Source organism: Octopus bimaculoides, chromosome 25 (assembly GCF_046866305.1).
Source record: "Octopus bimaculoides isolate indiv1 chromosome 25, ASM4686630v1, whole genome shotgun sequence".
Lineage (NCBI taxonomy): Eukaryota > Metazoa > Mollusca > Cephalopoda > Octopoda > Octopodidae > Octopus > Octopus bimaculoides.
In genome coordinates, this window is record NC_142952.1 from 13409575 (window position 1) to 13425019 (window position 15445).

Consider the following 15445-nt stretch of genomic DNA (forward strand, 5'->3'; position numbering starts at 1 on the left):
TAACATTTCTTTTTTGTTTGATTTTTATTTATCGCCCATGCTGGTGCCATGTAAAATTGCCCAGCACACTGCAAAGTGGTTGGTGTTAGGAAGGGCATCCAGCTGTAGAAACCAAGCCAAATCAGACTGGAACCTAGTCTCCTGCTTGCCAGCTCTGGTAAAAACCTTCCAACCCATGCCCGCATGGTAAATGAATGTTGATTAATAATATTGATAATAATAATGGTTTCAAATTTTGCCAAAAGGGCAGCCATTTCAAGGGAGGAGATAAGTCAACTGGTACTTACTTAATCGACCCTGGAAGGATGAAAGGCAAAGTTGACCTCTGCAGAATTTGAACACAGAACTTAGCGGCAGACGAAATACTACTAAGCATTTTGCATGGCGTGCTAATGATTCTGCCAGTTTGCTGCTATAATAATAATAATAATAATAATAATAACAATGACAACAATAATCCTTTCTACAATAGGCACATTCCCCTGAAATTTTGGGGGAGGAGAACAGTTGAACTGGTTCTTAATTTATCAACCCCAAAAGGATGAAAGACAGTTGACCCTGGTGGAATTTGAACTTAGACTGAAAAGATGTGTGAAATACTGCTAAGCATTCTGTCCAGTGTGCTAACGATTCTTCCAGCTTGCCGCTTTAATAATAATAATAATAATAATAATAATAATAATAATAATTTCATTTATTTGCCACCAGAGCGAAGGATGAGGCGGACTACAGAAACAGACATAACAATCCTTTCTACTATAAGCACAAGGCCTGGAATTTTGGGGGTGGGGTTAAGTCAATTACATCGACTCCAGGTGGCAATGATGAAATGAGCTGTCTAGCATGGTAGACAACACTTTTCACTTTTCTTTAGAACAGTGGTTCTCAAAGTGGGCGGTATTGCCCCCCCCCCCCCCGCCCTTGGGGTGGTGGAAAGTTCCAAGGGGGTGTTGAAGAAAAGTGGGGTGTTAATGAGGTAGCCAAAAGGGGTGATTCATGTAAAAACAACAAAATAATGGGGTCATTAGGTTAAGTTTTATATGTGAAATACAGTTGCTTAAATGAGAAAGATATTTTAGTAAAAATCTTCACTCATCATCATTTAATATCCACTTTCCATGCTGGCATGGGTTAGACGGTTTGACTGAAATTGTTAAGCTCAGGAGCTGCACCAGGTTCCAATCTGATTTGGCATGGTTTCTATGACTGGATGCCCTTTCTAATGCCAACCACTCCAAGATGGGTACTTTTTTATGTGACACCAGCATTGGCCACAACTATGATTTCACTAGTCTTGATGAGCCTTTTCAAGCACGGCATATTGCCAAAGGTCTTGCTCACTTATCATCTCCATGTGGTCCAACATTCAAAGGGTGCTTTTTACGTGTCACTGGCACAAATGCTTGTTACATGACACCAGCATCGGCCACGACTACAGTTTCACTGGGCTTGATGAGTCTCCTCATTATTTAAAAAATTTAATTGAACCAAAGACAGAAATATGGTAATAAAAGAGTTAAACCATCAGGCAACCTTGTTACAAAGAAAGGATTTCAGAGCAGATATAACTATTAACAGGTTACTTTTGTTTGATATTAGTGTTCCTTCAGGTAGAAATAATGGTTTGTAGAAAATCTTGGTTCATGGAAGGAAAATGTGCACAGCAACAAACAATGATTTCAGAGACATTCAAATAACCAAAGAATGATTAAAATTTAATCACTTACAAATCATTTGTCTAATTGTTTATAAACAAATTCTTTTTAATCAGTTATATATACATACATACATATATGTATACATGCAGACATATATGTATATATATATATATATATATATACAGACCTCAAAGTTGATTGAATGTAGGTCTCACCCACACAAGCTGCAGTCTAAAGGGAATTAACTTTGAACCGTGGAATGTAGGAAGGTAACTTCACAGATTTTCCTGCTGATGTTAAATGATACTTACCTTGCTCATGACAGTGTTCATCCAAGACCTCCATCTTCCTCAGCCTCCAGTACATTGTTTTTCATGGCAGCAGACTTGGCTAACAAGACTGATACAATACAGGCAAATCTTGTGGCACTGAAAGTGATCCCCAAACAACAGTCACAGGAAGTTGATGACAACATCACTTTGTCTCTTCATGCAGTCACCTGCATTTGGTTTCAAAACTCTTTACTCCAGCATCATACATGGACCTCCATGCCTTCTGATCAACAGCCAGGGGCTTCAACTGATTAGGAAGGACACTGCACTGCATAAAAAAACCACTTCAGATGACCATGAAAATGAAGTTTTGGATGTCCACAAGGCCTACATCTAGTCTGAAACACTCAAAGACAGTAGAACATCAGTAAGTGATATAGGAGAGCAAGTCTCTGGTAAAACAAATTATACTTGTAGTCCCTGAGGAGAGAGAGAGACTGAATGTGTTGAAACCATTGTGTCCTCAATTATTGAATAGTTCAAGTAGTCTGATCCAAGCAACCAACCATTTACACCAGTCTGAAGTTACCAAGTTATTTGACCAAGTGATGTTAGAATAACGGTTCTAGGATGGAGTGAATGCCTTAGCATCAAGGTGGAGCAGCAATGAATAATAAAGGGCAGGTATTCTTAGTGGAAAAATTAAGGTTGCTTTGTAGGCAAGGCTAGTAATTAGGTCCAAAAAGAGGAAGAGAAGTAGATGATGGATTGAAGAGTGATGGGCTGCCACAAGGTGTAACAGAGATCAGAAGAACTGGAGGCCATTGATGATGGTGGGTTGGCTGGATCCATAATCACATCTGACTGAACTGAATAGTTTTATATTTGTCATTACATAGAGCAAACAAAAATGAAAAAAAAAGTCCAGTTTAAAATGACTGCAGTTTTATTATAAAATAACAGGTATATTACACATATAACACATGATTGATTTTACATTGTTGAGAATGGTAGTGGTAAGTCACTCAGTAGAGATGAGAGTGTTGAGGTTACTCGAGAGATGAGATGGAAAGTGGAAGGTAGCCGAGACACTAACAAAGTGTAGTGTGGTGATTGGGGAGGAAAAAAAAAGCTGGTAGTACCAGCAAAATACAATATTTACATAAGACAAGACAATTTAAAGCAATACAAGATTGGAGTGTTACAAAAGAAACAAAAAAAAAAAATCTGATGGACATTCATGGAGTTTTGTTACTGAGAGTCTTCTGACATGTCTTTACATGTGGTAGCACAAAGAAAGGAGGACAAATGAGCGGATGTAGACATATTTAGTTTTCAGAATATTGCTATTTTAATTATTGGTAGTTGAATAACTTAAATATAAGAAATTAAAATAAAAAGCTGGCAGTTGAAAGATATCTGAACCTTTGACTGTACAATGAAGTAAAAACAAAATCTAGGGCAGGGTGGGGTGGGGTATTCTTCAAACAATGGGACCAAGTCATATTTATATATATATATATATATATATATATATATATATATATATATATATATATATATATACATACATAAAATGAAATGAAAACACAACACGGGGTGCTTTATTCTTCAGTCAAACAATGAGACAAAGTGATTTTATATATATACATATATATACACATACACACATACATACATATATATTGCATAATCATAGTTTATGATGTGCATAGGTAGGACTCCATAAATAATAATATAGATAAAATAATTACTGTCTGCCATATGAAGTATAAAATAGGTTTGTTTGCTTGTTTTTTTTCTTTCTTTTTTTTTTTTGTTTTGTTCTCTCAAGAAATAGATTTCTATATATTTGGTAGTAATAAAAAATAATCTGAACTACATGAAAGCAATAAGATCAGATTGTGTATATTTATAGAAAATTTAGATTTAGAAAATAGCTTTTATGGGGGGAAGGAAGGACAAGAAAAAAAAAATTAAATAAAAGTGGAAAAGCAAATAAATTTTGATTCTTTTTTTTCATAAAATAAAATATATTTAAAAAAGTAAAAAAAAAAAAAAAACTTGAGATCTGAAGAAAAATCGAAAAGAAATCAATGGACCTACTATATATAAACCTTAAATTCTAATACAGATTTTTATGGATGCTGACCTAACAGGATAAAATACTTTTCGTGTGAACATCATTGCAACATAAACAAAACACAGAAATAATTATAAGTATCTTCACATCTTGGAAAGAATGACATGCAACCAATCTAACACTGAAATTCAGTGGACTAACCAGATACCATCCCCCCCCCCCCCCCCCCGCCCCATTTTTTTTTTTCTTAAGAAGCTGATGATCTATATTGAAAATCTAGGTAGAGACAACTGCAACAAATACTGCTCTTATTCCTACATACACACACCAGTTGACACTGCATTGCTACTTAGTCTCAAACAGAATATACATGACTGTTCAGACATCTCATGAACATATTCTTTTACTTGTTTCAGTCATGTGACTGCTACCATGCTGGAGCACCACCTTTTAGTCAAACAAATCAACTCCAGGACTTATGTTTTTAAGCCTGGTACTTATTTTACCATACTCTTTTGCTGAACCGCTAGGTTACAGGGACATCCAAATCCACCCACAAGGCTTTGGTCATCCTGAGACTATAGTAGAAGACACTTGCCACATAATGGAACTGAATCCAGAACCATGTGGTTGGGAAGCAAACTTCTTACCACACAGCCACGCCTGCGCCTATATATATATATATATATATATATATATATATAGTCTGAAGATTACAAGGCATGTTATAAAAACCTGGCTAGACCCATGACTCCATAAGCAAGAAATTATTAGTAGCTCGTGTCTTTATGCTGTGTATATTAAACGATATTTCTCATAGGATAGAGTACTTATTTAATTGATCTTACCTTTACATTTTACTTGTTTCAGTCATTTGATTGTGGCCATGCTGGGGCACTGCCTTGAAGAATTTTTAGTCAAATGAATTGATCCCAGTTCCTTTTTTCTTTTCTGAAACCTGGTACATATTCTATCGGTCTCTTTGGCTGAACTGCTAAATTACGGGAACATAAACATAACAACTCTAGTTGTCAAGCGATGGTGGTGGACATCCTCAGACACAAACATATATATACATATAAACACATACATAAATACATACACACATATATATATATTATGTATGTTTCGTGTATCAGGTATGTAATAATACTCACATACACAAAAATATACATATATGTGCAAATGTATACAGACACACACAGTGTGAGTGTGTGTGTGTGTGTATATATATATATATATATATATATATGAGACACATATATAAAGTGATAGTACACATACACTGAGTGTCTATATATATATATATATATTATATATACAATACACATACAACAGTCAACATTACAGGTGAAACCAGAACTAAGAAAAAGATTAAATTCGATCAATAACCAATGTTATTTAATTGTAATGATCACTGGACTGTACAATCATTATCCTGCACGTTTCAACTAAAATAAGCTACAATACTAATTATCATTACATGATTTCAACGAAATCATATCCTTATCTTCATTATCATCATCATTATTATTATTAAGGTGGTGAACTGACAGAATTGATACCGCATCAGAAAAATTTCTAAATGGCATTTCTCATAATTCTTTACATACTTATGGTTTCATATACACAAAACAGATCAGACTGGTGGAAAAAATTCCTAACATCAGACTACAAGAAGTACCCTTAAATGCCAAGAACCTTCTTAAGTTTCCTAGCTGTCCCTAATAACACTGTATTATTATCATTATTATTATTATTATTATTATTGTCATCTCTGTTCTAAAAAACAAGTGGAAATAATTTTTGACAAACAATGGTTATACCAATTCTAAATTCAATTTGAAATTTTCTGAGCAGATGATTCCAGGAATAAATCTCAATGGTTCAATCCCATCTAACTTCTCTCAACACATAATTACATTAATTCCCCTGAGCCTCTATCCATTGATTGCTACCACTCTTAGAGCACAGTCATTCCAAGTTGCTAAGCTTCCTCGATACTTAATTCCTTGCTTTTTTTTTTTTTTCTTTTTGTTGCATTGCAATTTTTCAAGAACTGAATAAATAAAGCAAATTTAATTAACAATGATTTGACAGACACTGATTAGTTCAGGGGTGGGGGTGAGGGTTGAAGGAATGAAGCGATACCCACCAGACACTCAGAAATATGATACATGTATATATACACACACACACATACACACATATACATACACATATAATATATACACACAAATATATACATACATACATATATACATACATGTATACATATATACAGATATATATATACATACGCATACGTATACCGACACAATTTTGTTAGTGAAATAGGCTGTCGGAAAAGGGTGGGTGAATGAGTTGGCGGTGAGGTGAAGGTTTTGCATGATTTCATAGTTAAATTATCTTTGTTAGTTATAAAAAGAAAGGAGGAAAGGCGGGGGGGGGGGGGGGGGACGAATCTTTAGATATTCTACAGTTGAAGAAACTGTTTAGAGTTTATACATCATAACCCTAGCATTGGTGGAGGTGGTGGGGGATTACAGTAAATTTCAAATTTTAAATAGGGTGGCTTATATACATATGGGATTTAGTGGGGGAAGATAGATAGATGGCGAAGTTATTGAGAAATGAATAGAAAACATTTAAATTATTTATACATACACACATATTTATATATATACATATATGTATGTATGTATGTACATCAAACTTAATATAATTAATCAAATTATAAACAAAATGGTTGAATCTTAGAAATATAAGAGATTAGTTGCAAATACAAATTAATTTTTTGAGGTTTTCTTAAATACACTCAAAATTCGTGGAAACGTGGAAAAAGAAAAAAAAAAGGAAAAGAAAACTGGGAACATTTTTTGTTTTTGTTTTTGTAAGCAGACATGAAAAATATCTTAACTTAGCTTTGACATCTAGGTTAATTTTATGTATGAAATGCATGGGTTTTTTTATTATCTTGTCTAGAAAAAGTATAGGAATTCATACACAAGCAGCCAGAAATACCGAATGCTTGCTGTCTTCAATGAAGCACATCAAATCTGAGTGAATGTCTGGGAGAACAACAGAGTGACACTTTTGGTAGCAATTTAACCCTTTGGCATTTAAATCAGCCATGTCCAGCCAAATATTCTACCTGCTTTACGTTTAAACTAGCCAGATCTGGTAGCCTTCCATACCTACCCTACTATGTCACTGTAAAAATAAACAATCATACCATTGAAATCTCGAAGCTATGAGATAATGCATGATTAACATTCAAGACAATGAGAATAAATAAGCATTACATTTGACAGAGTAATTTGAATGCTTAAAGGGTTAACCTTTTAGCATTTAAACAGGCCATATCAAGCCCAAATATTCTAAATGTTTTATGTTCAAACCAGCCAGATCTGGCTTCTCACATCTACCCTACAATGTTGTTCTAAAAATGTGCAATCACACCATTGAAATCTCAAAGCTATGAGATAATGCATGATTAATTCAAAACAACGGGAATAAATAAGCATTACAATTGACAGAGCAATCTGAATGCTGAAGGGTTAAAAGTAGATCTTGAGAAATCTTTGTGTGGAAACAACAGAAATGAACAACAAAAGGGGCAAAAAGACTAAGAAGCAAGGAGCCACATAACCTATTCATAACCTATAACAACAACAACAATCACAACAACTACAACAAAATGCACAGAAGATCGAATGGTGTTTCCCCAAATCAGCTCTCTAGTTTGTAGTAAAATGTCTGATTTAATAGCTGGTTTTGGCAGTGATAGAGCTATAGATTTTTCTTTTTGTTTGGAATGATATCACCAAAATGTTGGAGAAGGGAGAGGAGAAAAAAGTAGATATAAAAAAAAATGCAACGAAACTGAATGAAAGAAAGACATTCCATTTCCCCCCCTGCTCCATCAATAACTTGGTAAATGTTGTTCCCATCATTAAATTTCACATACACACACACACACACACACATATATATGTATATGTATATTATACACACACATACAACATAGGTTATGAATAATTAAATAGCTAGTGCAAAATGATAGCTTAAATATGATTGGTCAAAATAATGTCCAACTATCTCCCAGCTTTTGAGATCAGTGACAAACCCAGTAGTAGTAGAGCAGTGATGGTAGCATGGTGGTGTTGATGGTGTTGGCAATTTCAAAGACACAGGGTGGGGATGATGTAAACTCCTATTTACGTATTAAGAGATCAAATTTTGTTGGTATTTTTTGTTGTTTTTTAAAAATTTTATCTTATTGTTTGACAATGAGTAAATTACCATGTACAATCATTCAAGTATGAGTGAAAAACTAATACAGAGTCAGCTCATTACATGCACTAATCTCAAATGAGTGGAATGAACATGTATTGAAATCCTGTTCTGTTTGACTACCTTAAACCCTAAAGGCTTCATTTCACACTTTTTAAAGTTTGTCCTGAGATTTGGAGATCTATTGAACCATTCTGACAGGGTTTAGCTGGTAATACACCATGACTGTCTGTGAATGTTGTAGAAGTTGCAGACCTCAACAATTGATCATTGCACTGTTGAAAATGAGTGGAGTTGTCGAAGGTTTGTATAGAAAGGGCCAAGAAGGGGGAAAGATAGTTTAGAGAGAGATAGTGAGGAAGATGTATATTGGTTTATCTAGAGACAGAAAAAAAGAGAGGAAGGATATAAAGGTTTATTGAAGGAGAGAGAGACAATCATCCATTTTGCATCTGCTTTTCCATGCCAGCATGGGTTAGACAGATAACTATGGTTCAAATGACTCTATAAACAGAGTTACTGCTTTCTTTGATGGCTTAGGGATATCTTGCCTGTACAGTCCATTTCTGATAGGGTTTCTATGGCTAGATGCCCTTCTTAATGTCAACCATTTTACAGAGCATATTGGATGCATTTAATTGTACAACCAACACTAGAGAAGTTGGCTCATCTAACCCCTGGCAAGAATAAAGTGTCCTCTTCATGCTGTCTCCATTCATTCAAGACATGACTGAGAAAGTGAATAGAAGAGAGAGAACCAGGGCTGCAGAGAAAATAGAAGAAAGAGCTAGTGATAGGCAGCTACATGTTGATTACTGGTAAGGAGGTGGAACTGAAAAACAGCATGAGGGGGGGGGGAGAAACAGACAGGGTGATAATGGAAATGAGAAAGTTAAAGAGTGGGGAGTAGCAATAAAGATGAGTGATAGAGAGAAAGTGTGATGGCTAAAGAGTGATAGCAGGGAGAACTGAATATGGAATGGGTATATTTAGAAAGAGTATAAGGGGTGGGGTATGTGGGTTTTGTTTAGAATTGAAAAAGTGTCTGCCCAACCCTACATATTTGTAACATTGACCTAAAGAAATCATCATCATCATCATGGATGGCAATGATAATGTGCCAAACAAAAGGCTTTGTAGAATTTAGTCTGGTCTCCATTATATTATGAATTCAATTCCTACCACTGATGGCTTCATCATTCTGGGGTTGAATTAATTGACTGCTTCTACCCACAGAATTTAGAATCTTGAATAACTTTATTATTATTATCATTGTATTTGAATATTGATTTTATTATCCAACAGCAAATATTGTCAGACAAATTGAGGTAAACATGACAATACATAACGGCATTCAGATTTCTCCTTTCATTTTTTCTTTTTAAATCTACCTAAAACCACTAATATACTAAGTGCCATTGCCTCTAAGCAATGAATCATTAGCATGTGAGGCAAAATGCTTAGTGGCATTTTGTCTGCCTGTCCGTTCTGAGTTCAAGTTCAGTTAAGGTCAACTTTTGCTTTTCATCCTTTCGGGGTCAATAAAATAAGTACCAACTTAGCATTGGAGTTGATGTTATCAACTTAACCCTTCCTCTGAAATTGCTGGCCTTGAGCCAAAACATGAAACCATTATTATTACTACTACTGATAGCCATGCTGCTCTTAGAGATATGACACACCCCATATTTCCTACTCTTCGTTAAACCTAACAAGAAAATCTGTTCCGTCTTTAGGAAATTGCTTATGAGATTGCCAAGAATGCAGTAAATGCTACAATATTTTAGACCAATACCCCTCCTACACATAAATCTATAACTAACACCTGACTTTGCTTAACTATAATATCAAAGATGATAAAAATGAAAATAAAATTAACAAAAAGTTCAAAAATATTCTTAAAAAATCAGAAATAAATTAAATTCAATTTTATAAATAAATAAATAAATATGTGTGTGTGTGTGTGTCTAAATGTATTTATGTATGTATAGGTATGAGTGAGAATATGCTTATAGATGTATGACTCCATTTGTATATATATATATATATATATATATATATATATATATATGTATATATATATATATATATATATATGTATATATATATATATATATATGCATATAAATACATACACACACATATATATATATATACATACACACACATACATACAAACATGATATAACTGTATGCGTATGCATTTATATATATATATATACATACACACACATACATACAAACATGATATAACTGTATGCGTATGCATTTATATATATGTATGCATGTGTACAAGCATGCATACATCTGTTACTAGATAAATAATTTTTGTAAATCTTAAATTTCAATAGCATATAATGAAAAATGAAAGAGAAACATTGTAAAAAGCAATGAATTTAGAGAAAGAGAAAGTGAAAGTAGGAGGAGAGATTTTGAACAATGAAAGGAGAGGGGGAGCGATTCCACCAATCAAACCAATATAAATTTTCTGAAGGAAAAAAAAAAAAAAAAATTCCATGATACAGAACTCCCACCTGCACACACTCCATCAAGCTGAAGGTTCAAAAGAAGCTTTTAACAAAAGAAAAAAAAACCCCAAAAACAAAACAAAACGAAAAAGGGGGCGGAGGGGGAGGAAGGGAGGTAAAGAGAAAAAGTGGAAAATATCGAAGAAAGAGAAAAATGCAAAAAAATAAATCATTATGGAAAAAAAAAAATTTGGAAAAAAACCCTGGAAAAAATGACAAGAGATCAATCTAGACAAAAGGTGAGAGTGGAAAGGGGCAGTGGTGGTTGAAGTGGTAGTCGTGGCAGTTATACTCAGTAACCAACACCAATAGTGGAAGGACAAAAACAGACATAATAACATAAAATAACAGCATCACCAACCGCCCAATCTACCGACCAACTACCACTGTCCACAATATGATGGTTAAAAGACGCCACAAATAACATACGCACACACACATTCTCTCTTTCTCTCACACATGTACATACGCAATAATGTTCTCTGCACGTGTAAATGTGTATAGATTGAATGTGTGTGTGTGTGAGTGCATGGATATGAGTGAGGTGGCTGTAAATGTGTGTGTGTGTGTGTGTCTGCGTGTCCATATATGTCATGATATGATTCCTCTATATCCCACCCACCCCACACGCTCCATTTTTTTTTTCCTCTCTTGATGTCAAATGATTTACTTTAGATATAAATAATACTAGTTACATTGAGTAGTTCGTTCTTTCTTTTATGTTCATTTATTATTATTATTATTATTTATTATTATTATTATTATTATTATTATTATTAATATTATTATTTTAAAACTCCCTAAAAAGGGTGTCTTCAATAGTTCCTGTTGCCACAAGTCTTGCTTTGATTAGTAGAAAGTCCTGCAAGAGAAAAGTGAAAACCATTTATAGATAATATAACAACATTTGAAAGTTACAGTTTATGCTGTAAGGAGGAAATGAGGATTGCTGGCAGGGAATATGAAATAAAGGGGACATAGAGAAACTCAGAGTGGTAATCGAGGGATATCTCAGATTCAGATAAATAAACAAACACATCAATTGAATACTTATATCTCTTCTTCATAAATACATTTGTGTGTGTGTGTGTGTGTGTGTGTGTGTGTGTGTGTGTGTGTGTGTGTGTGTGTGTGTGTGTATGTATGTGTAATCATCATCATCAACAACATTGCGTTAATGTCCACTTTTCTATGCTCACATGGGTCAGTCGGACAGAATTAGTTGAGGCGGATTTTCTACATGTGGATGCTCTTCCTGTCACCAACACTCACCAGGCATGTTATTACGGAAGATTGGAAACAAAGGATAACATTTGCAAGACGGTGATACTTGTTTACAACATCATGTGATGCCATGGCAAGGAGACAGAAAACACATACACACACGTTCTTTTATTTGTTTCAATCATTTGACTGTGGCCATGCTGGAGCGCTGCCTTCGAACAATTTGACCCCAGGACATTACATGACACTCTTCCATGACTATTTGCCAACCGTCCTAAATCAGCTCCTCATTTCAGCTTATAGATAGCCTGCCTACCTTAGTAGGTCTCACTCTACACTGAGGTGTGATCATGTTTGAAGCAGTTGCGCCACTCCTTGACCTGTGTTTTGCCAATGGCATCATTGCCAAAGGCCTGCTGAATCTTCTGGATGGGTTGCTCCTAAATGTCCCAATGTCACTCTATGTACTATAGACAGAACTGCTCAGTCCAAGCTAACTAGGGGCAACACAACAAAAGTGAAAGCAACCTATAGTCAGATCATCCATCATGTAGTCACTTAACCTGTTAAAAATCACACACTGTCCTCAAATTTTTCTTTTCCATCTTTAAAAAAAGTGATGGTATGATCAAGGCTGTAATAGTTTTGGTCAAAGATCTGCTCAATCAGGACTCTTGTTGAAACACAGATGAGAGACACAGCAATACCACAAATCACACACAGACACACACTTCTTTTATTTCTTTCACTTGTTTCAGTTATTAGACTGCAGCCATGCTGGGGCACTGCCTTGTAGAATATTAGTCAAATGACCCCCAGGACTTATAAGCCTGGTACTTATTCTGTTGGTCTCTTTTACTGAACCTTCGGCAAGTGTTCTGATGCTGCTAAAAAGGCATCCAAGATTTCAACCAAACACTAGTATATTGCTTAACTACTCCTGGATATGAGTATTAAAAACTGCATCCTTCTGCCAGGCCGTGTCAAGCCAGTGTGGGTAGAGTAGGCACATCGAACCAGTATGGTCTCAAGCTCAAATACATGGCTGCCACAGGAGACTGTGGTTGGCTGGAGAGAACATGCTGAAGCCTCCATTCTGCAGTGGACTGAACTTGAGCAATCCAACCAAGCCAATCCAATCCAATCCAGGATATTGCTTAATCACTCAGCAGAATGTAGCATAGGAATGTAGGTGGACCCTCTTGCTAACCAAACAAACTGAAGTAAAAGCAAAATAACTAGACTAGTAGGTGGAATTTGAACTCCTGACTACATGGGTTAATGCATGTCAGATGTTTGTAGAATTACATACTTACTGGAAGTTTTGCTGGAACCAGCACTTGGAATTCCATCTCCCTGAGAAGATTCGGCGCCGGTAAATGATGATTTACTGTGATGCTTACTGTGTAGGCTGTTTGTGTTTCGTTGCTCTAAGGAATGGGAGTCCGAGATTCTATAGACATGATCATTGTTCTGTGTCATGAGGCGGTTAAGAATCACTTTACCACCACTTAAATCACCTCGATTAACAATTTCAAAACTCTGACTTTTGTAGCTATCTGGTTCACTACTGTTGCCATGTGATGAGGAGAAGTCATTTTCCCAATGCTTGTGCAGCCGTTTACTCTTGCTGCTGCTGCTGCTGCTGCTGCTGCTACTGCTGCTGCTTTGCTGATTCCACTGTTTGGTCTTGGAGAAATAGCGCTTCTTAAAGTGTTTCTCAGAAGATTTATCAGCATCCATGGAATAAGATGTGTTGTGAAGTGCAGAAACCGAGGAGAAATGCTGAGAATGTAGAGAGTCAGTGCTGTTGTTAACTGGTTCGTTAATGGCAGCGTTTGATTTTGACTGGTCCACACTGTCACTAATGGAAGCTGGACTAGATTTGTGTTCTGACGATGTTCGATGGTCGCGATCTGAATTAACACTGTTGATAGCACCGTCTTTCTCAGTGTTCAGCAGACTATTATTCCACCCAGTCCATTCATGAGAATTACTCAAAGGTTCTGCTGGAGAATCAGGAGGTGAGACTGCATCTTGTGCCACATCTGAGGGTGGTGTGCCAGGTGGTGTCCGAGGGCCACTCACCACAGAATTGCTGTGTTTCTGTTTGCTGCGGTCGTCATCGACTTGAACGATCTCCTTCTTTGAGTGTTTACGTCGTAACTCACTGTCGGGACTCTTGCGTCTCTTCTGTCGACTCCGTTCCACATCATACAAGGCATACTTGGCCAAGGCTTCTAAATTATTCCCCATCTCGAGTTGTTGTTGCAGCTGCCACTTCTTCTTCGGAGACTCATGTGTATCTTTACGGCGCTTACTTCGTCCGCCTGAAATTAAAAATAGCATAATAATCACAATAGGTCTCATTTGCACACAGATATGATGAAGATCAGAGTCATTTATATCCAGAGGCCAGTCACACACAAAAACAATTCAGACACACAAATCAGAAATATATATACAGATACAGACCAGACAAACAGCAACACCACAAATCAGACATACACAAACATATTTCTTTTATTGTTTCACTTATTTCAGTGATTAGACTGCAGCCATGCAGGGGCACCACCCTGTAGAATATTAACCAAATGTATTGTATCTACAATTGGTGTGGCTGCGATAGCTGCACTTATCACAGATGACGTGTTTGGTTGTAAATCTTTTGTAGCTGGTGTGAGAGGTACCTATGAAATCTGTTATGCCATGAATACTGTGTTAACCTCGACCAAATCACATCCTCTGAGACAAAATTGTCAGTGAAGTGGGTGGGGAGGTATGAATACAACAGATACATATGCCCCCACACCCAACAACAACAACACGAATAAATCAGTTTATCTTAATTAAAACCTCATTAAATAAAATAACACTGCGTAACAAGATTTAAATTTTTTTGTCTTTGGTCAGTAAGTGTTATTTCCTATTTGCTTCTAACTAGAAATCAAAGGAAATCACTACTATTCCCTTCAAACTTTGTTTTTCTGATTTGGACATCAATGTTTTGAAACTGACCTATTTTCCATTACATTTCACACAGATTCAGTGCTGAGTTGCTGAAGTAGAAATATTTTTAAAGCAAATACTCTGCTCAATAGCACAGATTTGCTTGTCACCTGCTTGGCCTTCACCACTTGAGCATGTCCCTCAATGGCTGACAATATGTGCATCTCTGATCATGAGCAGGAATAATGGAGGGGAGCATCATAGCCATGTGTTGAGAGGGATTCTTTGGAGTTTGGATAAATGTCACAAAGGCAGAGTTTGAAGGAAATGTTAACCATTATTCATACTTTCTAGCAGCGAGCAAATAGGAAATAAAAGTCGTTACCCAAGGGCAAAAATTGTGTTACACAGTGTAGTTAAAAACAAATGATGGAA

General features: G+C 35.8%; 1 protein-coding gene across 1 annotated transcript in view; it reads right to left on the reverse strand.

The window, feature by feature from the left end:
- Nucleotides 1-11545: 11545 nt before the first annotated feature.
- The window catches only part of LOC106875466 (uncharacterized), a 103611-nt gene continuing 99711 nt past the window's right edge, over nucleotides 11546-15445 (reverse strand). The window contains exons 17-18 of the mRNA XM_089341608.1: nucleotides 13378-14391; nucleotides 11546-11699 (exon numbers count right to left, since the gene is read on the reverse strand). Coding sequence (XP_089197734.1) covers nucleotides 11653-11699; nucleotides 13378-14391 — 1061 coding nt within the window. The 3' untranslated portion in view covers nucleotides 11546-11652. The remainder of the gene's footprint in view (nucleotides 11700-13377; nucleotides 14392-15445) is intronic.